The sequence below is a fragment of the Paramormyrops kingsleyae genome, chromosome 25 (genome assembly GCF_048594095.1).
Source record: "Paramormyrops kingsleyae isolate MSU_618 chromosome 25, PKINGS_0.4, whole genome shotgun sequence".
NCBI classification, from domain to species: domain Eukaryota; kingdom Metazoa; phylum Chordata; class Actinopteri; order Osteoglossiformes; family Mormyridae; genus Paramormyrops; species Paramormyrops kingsleyae.
This window is the reverse complement of record NC_132821.1, coordinates 22,416,741-22,437,662: the sequence shown is the minus strand read 5'-3', so window position 1 is coordinate 22,437,662 and position 20,922 is coordinate 22,416,741. Positions and strand designations below refer to the sequence as shown.

Here is a 20,922-nt window from a genome sequence, read left to right as displayed (position 1 = left end):
GGCATAAACGGCGGGATAATGGTGGTGTCGGACTCTGGCATTCCGGGAATATGGACCTATGATCCCGGGTCCACAGCTGCTGTCTCCTTGTACCCAGCAGAAGATTCCGGGCTTGAGTCCCGGGCCTTCCCTCTCACCCAGCTCCCTCTGTAAATCTCACCTGGAGGCCCCCCCAGAATCAGCCTGTCAACACCCACTCTCTCTCACCTGCCCCGGGTGGTAGGCACACAGGTGCGACTCTGCCCACCTGAGGCACTGAAGCAAAACCCCTGACCAGCTGCTACGTCTGTGCATTTCACACCGGCTTGCACCCCACCCCCCCTGGCATACAGTAACCCCCCACCCTCTCGCCTGGCGACCTGTGTGCGTCAGCCTTCCTTGTGAGCCGTCCCCACCTCTGTCGCGCTCTGATTGGCCGGCGCGCTGCTGTCCCGGCAGTAATTACGGGCCAGATGCCGGCCTCGTTATAAAAGCCCCTTTATGGGTCTTCGGTTCCACATGACTGATGTTGCGTGAGTCGCTGGGACTTCCGGCCTGTCCAAAGAAGGCCAGCTTTATGACCTTCCCATCGGTTAAGGTTTTGGCTCTCCTATGTTGGGGGGTGACGTTTTAGCAAAATGAATCAGGCCAGAGTGCGGCAGCCGACAGAATCTCTTGCCCCAAAGGGGCATGTTATTGGTTCCCGGTGAGTTATCGTCCCCAGGCAGGTAAACGCCGTCATTCACACCTCTTAAGGGGCGAGGAAATACAGCATACTCGAGTTAGCTTTAATACCTGCATCCCGTTTCAGGCTTAGAGGCGTGACTCTGTGAAGGCCCGGGTTCGAGTACATCCACCCGGGGGCACAGGCGTGGGTTCGACGGGCCAGGATGTTTGCGGGGACGCCAACCCAGAAATGGCCCAGGAGTGGTCGGCAGGTCATCCATCATCATCATCATCATCATCATCATCATCCACCACGCTATTTTTATTTTTAGGGACTCCAATTATCAGTGTTTTTTTTTCCATTCACTTTATTTTCTTAATTCTGGCAAATTGCATTTTGCACCTCTGTCTCCTACTTATTGTGATGAATTATAGGGTCTGTGATTTTTCTTTCTTACTCCCAAATCCCCACCCCAGAATAGTAATGCTTTGGCTCACACAGCCCAGACTCGTTCACTCAGGATAAGGGTGTGAGACCTTGAGCGCGAACGACACACTTGCCAGTTTATAACTTCGTGCCACTGCTGTAAAGATGCATTTTCTGCCCCCCCAACCTGACCCACCCCCATCAGCCCCCTGGAGCTTTTAGCCCCCCATGAAGATAACGATAGCTTTCTCGTGTGCGTTCAATACCTGGTTTTTTTGGGTCCGCGATTTTATTTTTTTTTGTTCTGTGACCTTGATTTTCTGTGAAGGAGAGACAGAGGCTCTGTTTGATGTCCTGCTCTCTGTGACTGCGGACCTTGCTCTGAGCGACCCAATTACCCTGCCTGTCCACCAGGGCGGCAGCCACGCGTCCAAAGCGGGCTTCTGCAGCCCATGGTTGTCAGGTCTTGGTTTCAGCCGGTAATCTTTCTCAGGACGGGTTTGAGGGGGGGGGCGGAGAGGAGCAGGATTAGGTAAGCTCACTTTTAAATCAGAAGGATGATATTAAATGTTCTCGTTTCATCGCCTTTAGCCCGAATCGCTCCTCTCTCTCCGGGTCACATGACGCCACATTCTCCCCGTGTCACCCCTTCCGGGTCTGCCATTCTTCCCATCTTCCGCCAGCTGTTTGCTTCTCCGGGATCCATTGGGGGTGGCGGCTGATGGGATCCATCATTAAGGGTGCATCTGGCACCACCACTCTGAGCTCTCGGCGCCAGCGCCTCCCCCAGCCAGCGCTTTGTTGTTTTTTGAGCGACTTGGCAGTGATGCATCTGCTTCCTCTCTGCCCCGAGCTGCCGGGATGCGGACGTTTCTCCTGAGCATCTGTGCCCTGTCGCCGAAACGCCTTCAAACGCTCGCTCGACGGCGCGCCTTTGTGCCGTAAACTTGGGGCTCACAGAGTGGAGGGTGGCCAAAAGAGCCAGAACACCTTTGAAATCTGGGACATCAGAGTGGGCGTTGGGGTAGAAGGGGATTGGAGCCAACAGCCAATCCATGAGGTTGTTGGATCTCGGCATCTCGGTCCAGAGTAGCAAATGTCCCTCAAAAGCTGGATTCTCATTGCCTTGAGAATGGTGCTCGGATTCTGAATTTGGCATTCTCCGGGCGGGGTACTGAGATCTCCCTGTTGCCGTGGGGGTGGGCCATTCCAGGCAGCAGTGACTTGGAATTACAGACGGGAAGTTGCTGGCTCACAGGTGAAGGTCGAGGAGGAACTGACCGGGGGGGGGGGGGGGGGGATTGGCCTTCAGGGACTCAAGCCCTTAGACTACACTTACGCTACAGGTTTTTATCTGCATCGTGCATCTTGGCAAAAAGGCAGTCCAACAAAATGAAAACAGAGGAATTAGAGTGAAATTCAATTATAAACAGCAGTCCACTTTGATTGAAGACGCCTGCCTCTCCCGTCACAGTCTTTATCCTCTCGTTCTGTCTTTATCAGCCTTCCAGTCAGTGGGGCGTCAGCGGGGGGGGGGATGTCATTTCCTTCTCATGTTTTCAGTCAGACTTATCGAGAGCCGCATTTTGCCTCTTCGCATTCTTTTATTTTTTTTATTATTTATTGTCATTGAGAGCGGTGGGTTTGTAATTAGTGTCACGCATCCATTTCTTACTTTCCATTTCCCTCCGTAGTCACGCACGCCTGTGCCGTCATTAGTAAGATACTGCTTATTTGTGTGGCCGGGGCCAAAAATATTTGATTAATGAGGAAGTGTTGACGTGAACGGGTTTGTTTACGAATTAACTCCAGTTAGCGTTAACTGAAGAACAATATTTTTTCTTTAGCGCAGACGTGAGGATGCGGCCAGCAGGGGGGTGTTTCTTTGTGAATGTGTGATACGACATGCCGTCAGGACATGCAAATGGGACCTCAGGATGCAGGGATGGGTGGAGGGAACAGCAATGTTTAGGGGAGACACAATAAGAGAAGACAGGCGTTGTGGTCCGGGGCCAAGAGATGAAGCAGATCTTCATTTTGTAGTGCGTGACTCTGCCTACCCTCTGACCACATCCCCATCTTACTGGACATGTGCTGGCAGCGTGTTGAAGGAGACTCCTGATCCCAGAAGGGGTGGGGTTCCTCAAGTCCCCATCCCGAGCCCCTTTAATAAACAATGATGGGGCCGAAGCCCCATATAGCCTTTAAAGCAGCCGGCAAGTGGCCCAGCGGAGCGGTGTCAGCGATCGCGAAGTCATGTTTGTTCACAATAAAGATTTATCGAGCCGAGGTTTCCTTCTATAGCACCAGGTAATTGTGTCTCTCTCTCTAAATCCGGCGTAACGCCACTGTTTGGGCTGGATGAAGGGCACGATTAAAGGTCATTTTGGGAAGATGACCCCCTCCCACTGGTGTGCATGAACATCGCAGCACTTTTTTCATCATCCCCGCTGGATTGCGTCCAGCGAAGGGAAGGATGGATGAATCACATGGGGCAGCTGTTGCGTCAAATCGCACACGTGAGAGTGGCGGGCCATCGGTTCCAAAAGCCCTCCCGTCACAGAGTCAGACCTCCCTTCTGCTACTTACCCAACAGCCAAACCCGGGGTATTTCAGGGTAAGCCCTGCTTCCTGGTCCATGACTCCCAGAATGCTGGGAAATGTCATTGATGGTCCAGCAGGCCCGGCATGTGGTTGCCGGCAACGCCTACGGCAAGATCTCCTTGAGCCGCTCTACCGTGAGGAGGGACGCCTCCTCCGTTACCCCCATTCGCTCATTTCAAACCGATTTACTTTTGTGATTTTATTAATTAGGTTCATTATCTCCTTTCTTTCTAATTTGTTTGTTTTTGATACTCGATTCCCGGGGAAAATTAGATTACGGCCGCTTTGGAGTGGGGTTTCTTGCTGCAGATGTGCCAGCGAGCGGCTGTGCCTCAGCCGGACTCTCTACGTTTAAGGCCTTATTACCGCCTTCTGATTCTCCCTTATTCATTTCACTCCCCCGGGCCGTGAAGCTCAGATTAGAAGGCAACGCTACCCGTGTGCGAGCCCCAAGATACCGCATCGACCGCAAATAAACAGAGCGGCGCAACGCTGCTGCACGGCTAACCGGATTATGGGTCCCTGTTGCGAGGTGAACAGAGGCGACCATCACACCAGTTTGTCTCTCACAGACTTGGGGGATGGTGGGGGTGGTGGGGGCCTCAGTTTTCATTTACTCTTGGATGTATTGGGTAGTTACATGCCTCGGCATGTCATGGTAAAGTCCAAGGTTCGAAATGTGAGAGGAGAACTCCTATTGGACCCCGAAGACGAGTTTCCTTCAGTAAATGTACTCATTGGTCGGATGGGTACAGTTCACAGAAAGCCGCTTTAGACTGAAAAGCTCGACCGAGCGGAAAGATAAACGTACGTCACATGTCGCGTCTCTGCCAGTTCACAGCGGGAAAGGGGTCGGCCGATCCTGCTGCGGCAGAGAGAAAGATTCGGGGATAATCCCGGTATCCGAAAACCAGGCTTTGTGTGAGGAACCAGGAATGCTTGGCTTACCATAGCTTAGCTTATCTTAGCATATCTTAGAGTAGCAGGAGGTGCGGTGTGGAGACCGTGGGGGGGGTCACGCTCCCTTCAGCATGTGTGTTTTATCTCCTCGATTTCCACTTCACTCCACTCTGGCTGGCTCTGCTTAATTGAAGCGAGATTAGCAACAGGTCTGCCCATCCGCTTGACGACTGGAAATTAAGATGTGACCACCGATGTACCAGGGGTGATGAGGAACGGCAGGCCCGCTAGCAGCCGGTGATAAGCGTGCCATGCTGTGCCGTCGACCGGCCCCTGCTTCTTTGCTCCAGAAAAATGTGGAATAACAGTTTAAAAAAAAAGAACTGTATTCATGGCGGAGGAGAAGGAAGCGAGTGAGTATGTGCAGCTTATCTCCGGCGTTCAGGACATCTGCGGCCGCATTCCTGGCAGGTTATTCTGGCCAGTAACGTGCCGGCAGACTGCGGACCTTTCCGGATGTGTGTGTGTGTGTGTTTTTCCCCTGTATGGACTGCCACACCAGACGCTCCTTTTCGCTCTGCAATGCAGCGAAAGTGACTGACTTCTAATAATGAATTTATCCACAAAGGACACGCTAATATAGGTCCAGTGTTTTGCGAGTTTATTAGTGACATTGAAGGGGAAAAGCCTGAGTATAAAACACTTAAGGAATGGAAAATTTAAGGGGATGAAGGGAGGGTGGTTTAGGAGGTATAGTGCCCCCTTCTGGTTGAACGGAACACCTTCTTCTATACATTTCTCAGCGGTGACTGTATTGCTCTCTAACCAGGAAAATGATGACAGCGGAATAAACGAAAGTCAAATTGCAATGAGGGAAAGTTGCATAGGTCTTTTCCATTAAAGTGCTGAAATAATTACTTGTACAATATAGGAGAATTTACATGAACTCACTTCATATTATATAAATTTCCAACGTATTTATATTATGTAACTTCTTGACGTTGCGCAAGTTCCCGACATAAATCTGGGTTATTCTGCAGTTCCCTAATTATGTCTCTTACTTTTACATTCTGACGCCGTCTAGACATTTGCCGTTTTGAATAGCGCCGGGTGTGTCACTAGGCAGACTAACGATACGCCTCGATGTCTGACTCCAGTGTGCCAACGTGCCGTCGGAGCCGGATTATTTTAGGGGCAGTTCAGAGGCTCACGGCGCCCCTGCTGGTGACTTGAGCCGGGCCTGTTCTCCGGCATGTCCAAGCCTGAAGGCCGTGACAGGCCTGACCCGACCCAACCCAGTCTATGGCTCTGGAATAAACGCTCATGTCTCGGTATAAACCCACGGCAGGGGGCCGCCAGGCGCTTGTCAGTCTGGGTCCTCCTCTGCCGGATCTTCGCTCTCTTCCTCTCCTTCGCTCGCATGCAGACACTATGCTGGCGCTTTCCGTTCATGTGCAGACGGGGGCGGACGTGCGCGTGTTCCATCGTAGCCCGTGCGTGTACATGCGTGTAGCGTGTGCCCGTGTGTACTTCCTGCAGGCTCAGGCAGCTATTGTTATATAAGATGGAACTTTATCGATCCCCATGGGGGAGGGGGCGAAATTTCTTTGTCCAGTAGCAAAGAAGGGATGAGTACAACAATGGGTAAGATACTGTATATAAAATGTAGGCAATAAAAAAGGCTTGTCAGCATCTGCGTGTTATTTTTGTGCAGAGTAAACGCTGATCAGACTAACTGTGTTCTGAGAAATACTGTCATGACTGACAGTATTTTGAGAGGTACTCGGTGAAATGACAGACATAATTATCAGACGTTATCCTAAAAATTACTCCATGTCATGGCAGTCTATATCAGATATTATCCTTAGAGGTATTCCGAGTCATGACACACAGTACCTTGAGAGGTACTCAGAGTCACAGCAGACAGTATCTCGAGAGGTACTCAGAGTCACAGCAGACAGTATTCATCAGACATTATCCTGAAAGAAACTCGGAGACGTGACAGGCAGTATCTTGAGAGGTACTCAGAGTCACGACAAACGATATTTATCTGACATTTTCCTGAGAGGCATTCCAAGTCATAGCTGATTATTTGATAAATAGTAATAAGTGTTAAAAACTGTACTTGTGTCCGGGATGAAGGAAAGGTCATACCCAGCGAGGGACACCTCAGCCCTACCCTTACAGAAGGTGCTTGACCCTAATTCCCCGAGTACATAAAAACCGTGCTGTTGATCCGTGTCTCTGTGGGTTGAGAGCTATGTAAATCACTTTGAATAAAATGTCTGGCTAAACAGTGCAAGGAAGCCCCTTGGGGACTGGGCATTTAAATAGTATTTATCATTAACGACCTTTTTGCAAGCTCTGGAGGCATTCTTAAACAAATTTAAGATAAATCTCGCTCACCCCCAGTGCCTCCCCGCTAGCCTGGCAGCCGTGGCGACCAGGATGAATTCCGCTCTAAAAGTAATAATTAAAAATAATGAAGGAAAAAATCCCAGAGATAGGAAAATCAGAACAATTAAGCTTGTCTACTTAAGTGTATGGCTTAAAAAACCTTCCTGCCATCCCTGAGCGGCCCAGAATGCTCCAAAGTTTTGGTTTCCTTGGCAACGGCCCCCGGTGAAAAGAATCGTGGGAAGGCGGTGGACTGGCACTTTTTGGTGGGTGTCTGTGTGCTGAGAGCTGGAACTGCGGCCTTGACTGTTGACCGGGCTTGCAGTGTGGTACTAATGGCAGGAACTGGCTCGCCCTGGGGTATAGGTCCAAGTCACAGAAGCCCCTCTCAGCCTTCAGATAAAGCACGGCACTGGAACGTGCCAGAAAGCTCTCCCTGTGGCGCACGTCAGACCCGGAGTCTGTGGAAGGGGACCGAAGGGGGGTCACAGGGACACCAGCCCGCGTGTTCTGGATTTCAGCCCAGCTTCTTCGATTCCTCTGGGCCGTCGGGATCAATTTCAAACTGCGGCGGATCGGGCATCGATCGCCGCCAAGCCTGCCGGGGACACCATTGACCCGAGCTGCAGCGTCGGGTCTGCGGGGCGGGGGGGGGGGAAGCAGGGGTCAGGTGGTGGCAGGGGGGTTTGAGATGGACAGGTGTTTCATTCTGCTGGCCCATTCTCAGCGTGTAGCCCTGTCCTACACATCAGGCGGGGAGCTGGGGGACATGCTGGTGCTGCGTTTGAACTTTGTTTAATTAGGTCGTTATACTGCTCACTGAGATGCACACACACACACACACACACACACACACACACACCCTCCTCTCGGCCATCAGATCCACCAGCTCCCAGTCCTTCCAAGCAAACTGTCCATTACAATATTTCAGGGGCTTGAAAGAACCCCTTTAAAATGACAAAGTAATGAGCTTGATCCCTTGAATACTAATTTTATGTTTTTTTTTTCTTGTTTTTTTTCTTCCTGCTCTGCCAAACATCCCATGGATGCCCCACTAGGTAAGTCCCAGCTTTCTGACATATATATGTGTGTGATGTGCAGACCCACCACATGCTAAACTGAGACATACCCATGATGCTGTGCTATTTGAGGTCAACTCCCATAAATTGAGACTATATATAGGAATTTACCCCCATGATGTTTTTGCCTTGGATTTGTATTGGTGCAAGTCCTCAAATGCTTACATGACGGAGTGTGTTTATGCAGAAATGTACTCTGCTATTTTCACATGCTGTCATGGTCGACTCGGCGTCTGAACGCAACAGAAAGTGCCATCCTTGAAAGAGTGGGCTGAGTCACAACCAGACCGAAGCCAACATGGTGTCCCCTCTAGGGGGAGCTGCAGGGTGCTGGGGCAGAGGGGCGGAGCCTCGGGTTTCCATTCCCTACAAGCGCATTTGGAATGCCCCAGTCAGTTTTCTGCCATGAATTACTGTGGGCACAGAGTTAGATTCATTTTATTTCTTCTAATTAATTGGATCTGCTCATATATCAGTACTTATCTGGCGATACATTATAAAAACACAGACATTTTAAGCTTGAGTATCTGCAGAAGGTTACCGGAAGCGCTAACGCTATTTTCAGGGCAGCATTTAACGGGGGAAGTCTTTGCTCGGCTATGCTGAATGTGACCGGCATTTTGGAAAACAGACCGGTGTCTGCTTCGGAAAACTCGGATGCTCTTCCAGGCACAAGGCGTACTCTGGATGACATTCAAACACGTAAACATCTCAGCCAGCCCTCTGGTTTGGTTCGAAGGCGGGCAGATAGGGTTCTGCTCGGTGATGGCAGACGAGAGCGTATTCAATTAAGGGTGCGGAAAAGTTTCGGTTGTGGGTTTGATTACACCCCGTCAGCTCCTTTATCAGTCCCTCACGACCGAATGAGCGCGTCTGTCGATGCTCAGAATCAGCTGGTGAACTATAAGCATCGCGGTGGAACATGGTTCTGAGTTTCTAATTGATCTGATTAGCTGAATGGAAAAGCCCTGTGATCGTGAGGGGGGGAGACGGCGGCTGTCAAATCCTTGGCATTCTTCGAAATTGTTTTTGTTTTTTGTTTTTCCCGAAATGTCCTGGTTGATTGGTTTGAAGAATTAAAACCTGGAGCAGAAGCGGCGCATGCCACAGATGCCGCTGTGGGTGCTGGGTGCCGCATCGCTATGCCTGGTAAATACCTCCAGGGACTGTTGTGCCGACAGCTCCAGAACTTTCTGCTGTCCTGAGAGCATACATCCATTACGAAAGGGCAGAAGCTCGAGCGGAGGCCGAATCTGAATAGTGCGAGATGGTATGGTTATACAAGCCACCGCACTCTGATTGGTTGGGAAGATGGCTGTGTCGGTAATTCTCCCAGGTGAAATGTGACAAGTGGTTTGGTCTCCTGTTGATGCTGTCAATTGATTGCACTGGGAATTTGCCATCTGGCTTTTCGTGGAGATGTCTGTCTCCGGGGAAGGTTTGCTTGTGGGAGTTTTACTTACACAAGAATGTTTCGAGGGCAGAACAAAACAAATAATTGGTTCAGAGAGATAACCAATAAGATTATAGAGGGGGTGGGTCCAAACAACTAGAGGAGGTGGTACCAACCAATCAGATGTCTTGGTCCCTCCTTCTCTAGTTGCTTGGACCTACCTCCTCTACAATCTGACTGGTTATCTCTCTGAACCAATCATTTTTTTGTTCTGCCCTCAGAACATTTTTGTGTAAGTATAACTCCCATGAGCAGGAGGTTTGGGATCGGCCAGCCTGGTCTCTCGCTGACTTGACGGTGTCTTCGGCATGAACCAGTCGCATTAGGCTCGCACTGTGTCAGGGTGGGGAGACTGGACCGCCACGGACACCATTTGCAAAGTAGGCGTCCAAGTGTTAAGGACCCCAGAATGGCAGGCACATGCTGCCCATTAATCGCCAGCCATGACCTTTTCACACGCCTGATAAGGTCTTCGCTAAGCAAACCACTCCTCCACCTGTCAGCTCGTCGCCAGAAGCCAGAAGGAACCTCTCGACATGGGCAAAACTTCAAACTGACCTTGGCTCCTCGCCCACATGGGGGGCGGCTCCGTTTTTGCTGCTGTCCGGACATGTGTTTGTTTGCGTGTGTATCCAACACACTGATTGTTCGATCCTCGTGCATCTGCCAGCCTGTCTCTCAGCTGTCAGAGCAGTCGCCCTGCAGTGCCTGATGGGAGTCAGATGAAGGAGCCCAGTCTGTTTCACACCTTTGAGGCGTTGGCAGCGATGTAGTGGGGGAACTGTGTTTAAGGGACAGAGTGATTGTCTCCCCGCTGTCTTTCTGAGCCTGTTGGTCCCCAGCTTCTATACGTGCTGTCAGGTGACCATTCTTTGAAGGTGGTCAGAATCAGCCGGGGCTCCGTCATGTTTTCACCCTTGATTGTTAGCGTCCTTGCTTCGGTGGCGCTATCTGATGCCAGACGTATTTTCCTCAACTTCAATCGATGAGAAGATAATAGAACAAGCCCTGCAGTGCATCCGAGCCTTGCTATTGGTCAGACAGCACCAGGCATGTTAACCCCAGGACAAGTTAGGTATAATATCCTCCCTAACCCACCAATCAAGGTCCAGAAGCACTCAAAAGTCCTTGGATGGTAACAGGAAGGGTTTCAGAGCAGCGATAATTGGGGGGTTCAGTTAAGGGCCCTAAGAGGTGAGCTGGGGGCCTTGCATCCAGGTCTATATGCCTCCTTGGAACGAGACGTGTGGTCTGTCCAGCCCAGGGTGACTGAAAGCAGAGCATAGTACCTGGTAATTACCACACCAGGGTCTGATTGTGTCATGACATGGCCAAGGGGCCTCATCAACGCACGGTTGTGTTGGAGTGCTGTGGGCACCGGGCTCCCTGCCGGGATGGGGGAGGGAGTGCCATCATCATGTTTCCTAGCAGATACTCCACTATGCCGCCCCATCCACACCCCCACAACCCCCCCCCTCCCTCCCCATATCCACACCCCCACCCTAGAGTTGGATGTCTTGAGACCGGTCTTGGTCTTGGTTTTGTCTTGGTCTCGGATCCCTCAGTCTTGACAGTCTCGACATAGTGGTTGGGAGATTTGGAGCAAAAAGTGTCCATGACACACAACGTAACGTTCGATAATGCAACATTATTATTAAGATGTCAGCAAGATGTCAGAATCTTTTACGCACTTGTCCTTATTCTTATTAATGCACAATTTGATGTGCAGTTTGTATTGGTATATAGTATTTGTAGTTTGCATTTGTATTCATGTGACGTGTGCGCATGTCTTTATATTGTTTGATTACAGTATTTTGCTTAAAATGGTATTGTTTGACTAAATAAATGTGACCATTGACTTTAAAATAACATCTGTATATCACGTTGTGTTGACTTAACAGACCTAATCCATTTCAGGGAAGTTGATATCATACAGTGTCATTTGGCTAATACTACTACAATGGGACATGATGCAATTTCACGTTTATAATTGTATTCAATTTGATGTTACAATTTCATCTACAAATTAAGTATAGTTGAAATCAGTTACATATTTCCCATTCTTTAGACAGTTGTTGGAAATGTTAGCTGTTTTGTCAGATGACTTTGGGACCAGTCAGTACCCGTCATGTCAGTCCTCAACAGCACACAAAAGTTAAGGGAGTCTTGGTTTTGACTCGGTCTGTCTTGGTCTTAGTCTTGGTCTTTTCTTGGTCTCGATACCCTCTGGTCTTGGTAGTGTCTTGGTCTTGGTTTAGGCGGTCTTGACTACAAGTCTACCCCACCCCCAACCCCAACCCCAACCCCAACCCCATATCCACACAGGCGCTTTCACGGCTGAGGGGGGGCTTTGAGTATTTCCAGCCTCCTCCCATCTAACGTCCTGCACTCCGTCAGTGTCACCAGGCAGCCCCCTCCCCCTCTGCCATTCGAGTGCCCTCTTTTTCAAAATTGAACGTCATCACCTCTCACTTGGGGGGTGTGGAGGGGGGTTCAACTCGAGAGCCTGGCCCCTGCTTTTTCCTTAAAGGTCATCATTTTCCTTGGTGAATTTTTGAACAGGACTACTGTCTCGTTGCCTTAAGCTCGGGCTTTAGGCTCCCCAGGAGGGCCTTCCGATGCATGGTGGCTGTTGTTGGTGGCTTACGGTTCCCATAATCCCATTTTTCCAACCAATCAGCACCTCCCACCTGCTTCCCACCCTGAAGGTTGTAATTTCCAGTCAGTCATCTCATATCTGTGCAGTGTTTCCTGGACGGTTGCCTCTAGTACAACCCATGTTAACAACCGTTATTTACAATTGTTGTTGTTTGTGTTATTTTTATGACCGCTGTGTAATTTGGGTGAAACACCACATGTACAGTTCAGGAGTCATTTGCATAAATTGCTGCTGTTCCACATAAAGGCGCGTCCCTCTATCTCATGCAATATGGATGCGTGTCGACGATTGCGTCTGACACTCGGCAATATCCTGCATCGTTTCCCCTCCTGTGAACCTACACCGCAAAAAATGGAGCTAGCTCTGATTAGCATGGAGCTAACGCCGACACCGGTGAGTCTCTGTGACCTCGGCACATGGCAGGCAAGTGGGCGGCATGGCTTCCGGCTTGATTTAATCTTCCGCTTGGCCCAACTTTAGTTGCTGCCCTTGCCAAGATGGCCTCCATCTCTGTATTACCAGACAGATAATTACACAACAGCATGCCGGCATCTTGATCAATAAACCCAGATAAATAACAGCTTGACAGTGGCCTATGGCATCCTCTGGTGTCTTGCGTGACCTCTGTTTCAAAAACGGCACTTCCTGTCAGTGACTGGCCATTTAAATATGTAATTTTTCCCCTCATGTGAAACCCTGCGGGTGGAAAGTTCCAGAAGATTAGCGGCTCCCATACAAGAAATTGAGAGGAAAATGAAAACAAAAACGAATCCCTAATGAGTAGAGTAAATCTTGCATCTTCTCGTCCAGACTTGAGTGGTCTTGACGGCAGCTAGCCTCACTGTCTCCAATCGTTCACATTCAATTCTGGTTGCCAATCGAGTTATGAAGAATTAAACAAATAGCAATCAAAGGCTGCTTGGCCTTATCCTCTGTTGATCTAATTCTTTGTTGTTTTTCCTTTTTTTGTCCTTTTAAAAACTTCCAGTCTGGGATTTTTGCCAGTCTGTCGTATAACAACTTCACTGTCCTTCGGTGAGTTTCCCGTTTCATCTTTGCAAGGTAATCCGTAGCCTTTCTAGGGTCCTGTGGATGAAAAAGAAGTTTTTGTTCTCCTAGACTTGGAAAATAGTGCTGGTTTTCAGGCTGGACGGAGTAGCAGATTCCGGGGGTGATGCCGCCCCTGTATCACTCAGTTGACAGCGATTTGATAGGCGAGTGGTAACTGATTCGGCGGACTGAACTTTTCCTGGTCACACGTTTCCTGCTTCACATGAAGGTGTGAGATGAGATTCCCTGATTTGGGCAGGACTTGTATATCTGCCACCGATACTGTATGCAGTGGGGAGTGTTACATGGAGCGTATGGTTAATGACTGGTATCTAATGTTAAATGTATTAGTATTTAATGTCAAATGCTTCAATATTTAATGTTACATTCATCAGTATTTAATGTTAGATGCATTGGAATTTCATGCTAAATTCTTCTTTAACGGGAAATGCATTGATATTTAACATTAGATACATTTTAGCATTAGATTCATCAGTATTTAATATTAGTTTTATCAATATTTAATGTTAGATTTATTTGTATTTAACATTAAATATTTCTTTAACGTTAGAAGGAGTTGTGTAACGTTAAATGTTTTGATGTTTAACATTAGATGCACTGGTATTTAACATTAAAAGTTTCAGTATTTAACATTAAATTAATCATATTTAACTTTTAATGTTTTGTATATAATGTTACATAAATCATATTTAACGTTTAATGTGTCGATATTTAACATTACATAAATCATATTTAACGTTTAATGTGTCGGTATTTAACGTTAAATGCTAGCTCTTGGTGGGTGGCTCTCAGGGCAGTGATGTATGTACTGCTGCTTTTTGCACTTGTCTGTTTTGGGGAAAAAAGAAAGCAGCACCATGATTCCTAGCCTGCATCTGGGCCTTTTCCGCCGCCACTTGCTCCCTCCTTCCGCGTAAAATTCTGGCTAATGGATGGGAGGTGCGACGCGCGGCTCTGGGACCAGGCCAGCACGCTCCGAATTGCATTAGCTTTATGATGGGCCCTGATGAATCGCCGAGGTTGTGGGTGTCAGCACGCTGGCCGGGAGGGGGGGTTGCGTATACCAAACTCTTATGGTCAGCGCTTATGGTCAGGATGTTTGAGGAATGCGGCCCGGTGGACTCCCTGCTGGCAGGTAATCAGCCGTAAAGAATCGCTTCCTCTTCTCCTCCTATCTGCCCCCCATCCCCAGACTCATGCCCCCACCCTCTGTCGTCAGTAACCCTAACCACTTCCAAAGTTATCGTCTCAGGAAATCAAAACACATCTGTTAAGGGTGGGTCTTAACAAAAACAAAAAAAACAGAGCAAATATGAAAATCTCTTTTTTTAAATCCCCAGAATATCCCCAAGTTTGAATAAATGAAGTTGGAAAAGTTGTATCCAACGTGAATAAGTTAGAAGTCAAAGGATCCTGACAGCAGGACTGACCAGCTGACTGACCGTCTATGCAACCCCCCCCCTCCCCCCCCCCCGATTGCTCTTTGGTGTCATTTTCGTTTAACCTGCACACATAGGGGTCCCTGTCGGAGACGGCAGTTTAACCGACGTTCGCAAAGCTCCGAGGTGTTGCAGACGCGTTAACGATAAGCTGGATTCTAACAAACGTTAATGGACGCCTCCCCTCTAGTGTCACCAAGTGCAAATAATTCACACAGAGGTGTGTCTGTGGGCTGGTGGAGGGGGGGGGGGGGATGATGATCTGCTGGATGCATCGCACGGTGTTGCATCAAAAGTATATGGTAGTCATTGTCTAGCCATCTGCCTGCGTCCTGCCGCAGACAAAGAGGGAGCGAGCGCGCTCTTGGCGTGCCGCGGCGGAGAGCACGGGCGCATAGATAAACACGGAACTCGTCTCAGGACTCTGTCAGCTTGTAATTAGGCAGATGGAAAGGGGGGGCGTACGCGCCTCATCGGAGTCGCTGTTTACTCTGCCTCCCGGGTGCCTTTATTTATTTATTTGCTCAAAGTAGCATTTTTTTGGAAAACATCTAAGTAGTGGCACTTCCCACCCGGCCTCTGACTGAGCATCTGAAACCGTGTCTTTATTTAGAGTATGAGATACAGCTTATAGCCAAATCCAGTGGAGGGGGCTGTGTGTGTCGGGGGGGGGGGGGGCTTGAGGTTGTTTTTGTGTGGATTTACCCTGTAGCGTCCTGGTAGGGAGGCGGGACGAAACCGCCAATGCTGCACCAAAACAGTTTGCTGCCTTCCCTGTTTGTAATGGCAGCCAGGCCAGTGACCTCAGAACACTGTAAATCCCCCCCCTGCATTTTAGGACAATCATGCATGGAAGGGAACAGCTGTGATGGCGACCGACTGAATAAGTCGTGTAACGATGGCGGTGGTGCTGTGTCGCGCGATGCGGAATCACTTCCGGACAGGCACGGACGTGCGAATCGCTTCAAACAAAAGAGGAGGCAGCGACTCAACGAATTTGGCCACGAATGTGTGGGCCTTGCAAATATTTGGAAGCACGCTTCGAGTCGAAATCATTTTTAATTGCCCTGGACGTCCTCCAAAAACTGGAAGGCGCTTCGGTGAAGAGTGGCTCAGAGTTAGAGTCGGGCCAATATGTCTAAGTGGCCAGCTTTGGGCAAATTCAGCTGCTCGATGGGCTTTCCACGCCACGATTCTCGGCATTATGCGCCAAGATCAATTTAGCCTTGAGCGAGGCGACTTACACTCGTGCTTCACTCGTCGGCGCATGATTGCAGTTACAAAAAAGAAAAAAAGCAGACCTAGTGAGGCGTCTGCGCTGTCTGCTCAGGTCGTTGAGAGTTCTCTTCATACGGTTTTCCATTTATTTTGCTGTTGACGGAGCAGAAACAGACACAAGCGGGCTGTGGCTATGTCTGCGCACGTGAAACCAGCCATGATCTTCCCTCTACGGTCAGCAGGGCGCTGAATGTCACTGCAGAGTCTTTTTTTGTCTTTTTGCGACTCAAAGGAATGCGTGAACATACCCCCCCCCCCCAAAAAAAAAAAAAAAAATGAAATGCCAAAGGCATGACAAAGACTCCAGTGTACACTTTTCTCTGCTCTGGTGTCAGCCCCCAATCCAAATGAGCCCCCCCCCACCACCCCGTCCCCATTCTCCCAAAGTGAATTAATCACGGAGGAAGCCTGTTCGAGCCAGGCGTGCGCGATGCGGCGGCCCGCACACCGTTTCATCTCATCGCTCATCCCGAGCCCGTGAAACCGTGTTCCATTTATTATTCTCTCTGTGCCGCTCTGCCTGGCCTGTTGTTGAAGGACTCGTCCGCCTAGGTTGAGGTTCTCTCACAGACTTCCGAGGAACTCGGAGCCATCTGAAGAACTGAGCTTTTGTTGGAATTTGATTTGGCCTCTCTCTCTCTCTCTTTCTCTCTCTCCCTCAACACGCCACACCTACACAGAGACCGGCACGCACTGAGACACACACTCACCTACGCACAGACACGCTCACTGATGCAACCCCATGTAGCTACACACGCGGAAACATGGGATGTACAGCCTGCCAGGTGACTTCATCCCCAAAGCGAGCACTGATTAAGTCCCTTAAGTTGAAGCATTTAAGTCAAACCAGTTTTTCAGTGTAAAGAGGATGACAGAATCTAGATTTCTGGTGTGTAAATCGAGGTTTTGATGCACATACTAAGATCTTTGGTGTATATCCTAAGCAGCGGGAAACTGACTTATGGTCTGATGCTGCTGGTGTTTGATATGAGTATGGATTTTGCCTGGAAGATTTCCCATTTTGTATGCGAGGATGCATGATTCTAATTTAGTGTGTTTTTTTTGATGCGAGGACCTCACTCCGGTGCTCCGTCTACTGCAGGGGATTTGCCTCGTACTCCCGACACATGGGAGCTGACTAGAGAATGCCGGTGTGTGCCCATGGCAACGGCACGGCGATCAGTCCGATGATGAATGTTTCGCCGAGAACGAGCAGAGCTTCTAAGATGCATGAAGTGCTTCTGGGAAACACCGAGACAGTAGATTTGCGTCAGAAGTCTTCGGCTGCTTTGCAGAATAAAGGATGCATTTGGTACTGAGATGTTTACAGTTGCGGTTACATGAAAGTCTGCGGAGAGCACCTCATTTTTGTCTGTTACCACTAAAGGGATGTTGTTTGGGGCCTTCCTGAGAGAGTCTTCCGGAAAAGCTGAGTGGAGTTTGCCCATAGACTTTCCCGGCTTGACTTAATTTATCGTGCCTTCATTCTCGTGTGCCGTCGGAGTCCTGGCATCTGAGTGCTGAAACCGTGTCCTTCACGCACATAGCTTCCATTACTGGGTAGCCATTAATCGATCCAATGGTTAATCTATGCATCTTTGGTAACGACCGGCTGCTTGCCGCGCCGGTTGCGTGAGGCGCGTCCACTCTGTCGTGTCGTCGATCCGTCCTGGCCGGCCTTGTAAACATATGGCTGCTCCCTCAGCTTCTCTGGGATGATCTTCAGCTCACCTCCATTTCCCTGCAAAAGGTTCATCTGGAAGTTCAGTTTACGGTGATGCAAGTGTCAGAATCCAGCTGAAACTGAGGCAACAAAAAAAGCAGCAGCGCTGTTGGATTTCATTGCCACAGAGGAATTTTTTAAGCCTGTGGTCAGAAGTGAGGCAGGATTTTTGCAATAAAGCAATTTTTAAAGGCTCATTATTATTGACTCTTACCTGTTCGGTATCCATGCTGTAATTGTTGACTCTGATCTATTGGGAATCCTTGTCATAATCTTTGACGTAGACCTATAGGTTCCCCTTGCTGTAATTGTTGACTCTGACCTGTTGGGAATCCTTGTCATAATCTTTGACCTAGACCTATAGGTTCCCCTTGCTGTAATTGTTGACTCTGATCTGTTGGGAATCCTTGTCATAAAGTTTGACCTAGACCTATAGGTTCCCCTTGCTGTAATTGTTGACTCTGACCTGTTGGGAATCCTTGTCATAATCTTTGACCTAGACCTTAGGTTCTCCTTGCTGTAATCGTTGACTCTGACCTGTTGGGTATCCTATCTGTAATCACTGACCAAGAGCTGTTGTTTCTCTTTGCTATAATTGTTGACTCACCCCTGTTGGTTCTCTTTGCTCTAATCATTGACCATCACCTGTCAGTTCTCCTTGCCGTGATTATTGACCATCAACTGTCAGTTCTCCTTGCTGTGATTATTGACCAGCACCTGTCAGTTATCCTTGCTGTAATCATTGACTTGGACCTGCCCATCTTGCTCTAGATTAGGAAACATCCAACAGTAGAGTCTGGGCTGAATCTTGAGCTTTTAGATGGATTTTTCTGCCTTTCGTACTTAACATTTATGGCACATACACACAGTTTTACAAACAAATGTGGGATGTACTTTTAAGAAGCACTTCAAATTACCGTGTTTAATAAGTTTTCCAGCATAAATTGGGTGAGAAAGTAAATGTTTATCATGTTTTAGTAAAGGGATGTGAACATGACTGTCAGTCTCATTGTTTGATTGGGGTGGGTTGACTATGTGACCCTGCTGCTGAGTGGGTCTCCCTTCTCCAGTGGCCCCCAGCCTGGTGTTCAGTGTCTGATGTGCAGAGCATCTCAATAGACCTCAGATGGGAGGCTGGATTGAATTAGCGATGATGTGATTTTAGCTGGAGTCTGTCCGATAACCTGCCTATTCATTGCCACCGTCTTGGAAAATCAACCTTTTGTCCGATGTGGCAGGTTAAGTTGTAAAGAATATCAATGAACTCAAGGTGTAGCTTTAAAAATGCATGCCAACCAAAAGGTCTCTGAGCCGGTAGGTCTGGCTGGTGCATTTAATGCACATTTTCATTAAAAAGGAACACTTTCTATTACTTTTGTTGACTCCAATACGCATGTATTTTTTTGTTGTATTTCATGTTATTGGGGATTGAAAACAAAGGTGACAATGCATCACATTTCCCCATCAGTGTTAAAACACAAAAAGCAGAGGTGTGTTGGACAGAATTGGGTTTTTCATCACCTGTTTGAAAAGCTTCTGAGCTATAACTGGATGTTTGTCCACTTGTGTGAGAGGATGCTGGGAATTAAGTGTGTGGAGAGCTGTTCACGTTCGACTGCTTGTGTTACTGCACACAACTGGAGAATCACTGCACTGTACACCTGTTATTGTACACAGCTGGAAAGTCACTGCACTACACAGCTGTTGTTGTAAACAGCAGGAGAGTCACTGCACCGTGCGTGTGTTATTGCCACTGTGAAGTCTTAAATTCCTAGGCAACATTACGGATGGCTACATGTGCATTGAATAGTAATGAAAGAAGTAATCAGATGAGAATCGGACTGTAGAAAGATGATCTTAGAGTCGGCTGTGTTTTCCCTTTTTACTTATTAATTACTATTAATTATTTCTAGAGCTGGATAAATGAATACTACAAGTGCTCTTATTTGTAAATTAACTATTCGATACTAAGTAATCAGAGGCATCTAAATGCAAACATTACAGCAGGAAAGGCCTATATATATGCACATAGCCAAATTGTAGGCCGTGTTTCCCCATGTGAATAGCTGAATAATCAGCCAAGCAAATGAACTTGCCCAGATCTGCGTATCTATCCCTATCAATGCATAGCTGGTTTTGATAGCAGAATGTGCTAAGTGGCTATATGCAAAGGCGTCTGGTCATCCAAACTGCAGAGGGCGCTGCAGACCAGTCACTTTATCTAACCGGTATCTGGTGTGTGATCGTGTTTTTTTCCTGTTGATAATTGAACTCTGCTGAGTTTTGTCCCCTGTCCTCTTTTGACAAAATCCATTGAGAGGCACTGTGATCCCCCCCCCCCCCCCCATGCTAAGAGCGGTTTCACGTGGATTACGGCCGGGTTGCAACACTCATCCGGCACTTCAAAAGACGCCCTAAACAAACTCCAAAGCGCATGGGCGGTGCTCGTGTGTAATTACAGCACAGCTCATTAATATCTGCATGCGATTAGTGCTAGGACACGGAGCGCTTCATTGTGACTTTTTTTTTTATTGCTTTTGTTTCCCGCCAAAGCACCAGGAAACCCAAATGCATTGAGCTGGTCTGAATTTACATGCAGTCTTTCCAGTCCTCTTGATTCTCCGTGACAAGATGATTAGCAACGCAGCCCAGTGACAAAGCCATCCATACTGGCTGCTGTCTAATTTTTGGTCTCCTTATCTCTGTGATAAGGCGTGGCTGAGTATAAACTGCATGTGAGCGTGTTGGTGGGCGTGTCCGGGAAAGCGGCGGGGCTGTTTACCCCCCCTGTGGACAATCGTAATCGCATTGTAATTGACGTCAACTGAGGCATTGTCTCCTTGCTCGGTCTCTTGGAGTCGTGGCCGTTTTCTGGCATGACAATCCCAGCCATCCTACACCCCTGCTCCCCCCCCACCCCCCCCCCGCACCCTCACACGTGCTGACATACACTCTGCTGGCCGACACAAACCCAGGCACTACCGTGGCACCAAAGCTCGCCCCCCCCGCGATGCACCATGTCACCTCATATCTAATTCCCCATCCTCTGCCTTTAGACGGGATTTATTTCCTGGCTACCGGCACGCCGATCTCCGCCGGGGCCCGGTACACGAGCGGCTCTTTTGGTTTAAAATGGACGAGTGGGTGTTAAGTATGATGGTGGAGAAGAAAAATAAAATAAAGGCCCAAGAGCGTGGCATCGGTGGAGTCTGTAACTGTATCTGGCAACCCACATTGTCTGCGACTT

General features: G+C 48.6%; 1 protein-coding gene across 7 annotated transcripts in view; it reads left to right on the top strand.

Annotated features, from left to right (window-relative positions):
* ctnna2 (catenin (cadherin-associated protein), alpha 2) overlaps positions 1–20,922 on the top strand; it is a 239,838-nt gene that overhangs the window by 124,334 nt on the left and 94,582 nt on the right. The window contains exon 1 of one of the 7 annotated variants that reach the window (XM_072707026.1): positions 8,926–9,201. The exons of the other annotated variants lie outside the window; for them this stretch is intronic. Within the exon in view, the coding sequence (XP_072563127.1) occupies positions 9,154–9,201 (48 nt within the window). The 5' untranslated portion in view covers positions 8,926–9,153. Of the gene's footprint in view, positions 1–8,925; positions 9,202–20,922 lie in introns of those variants that run through there. 7 annotated transcript variants of the gene reach the window in all.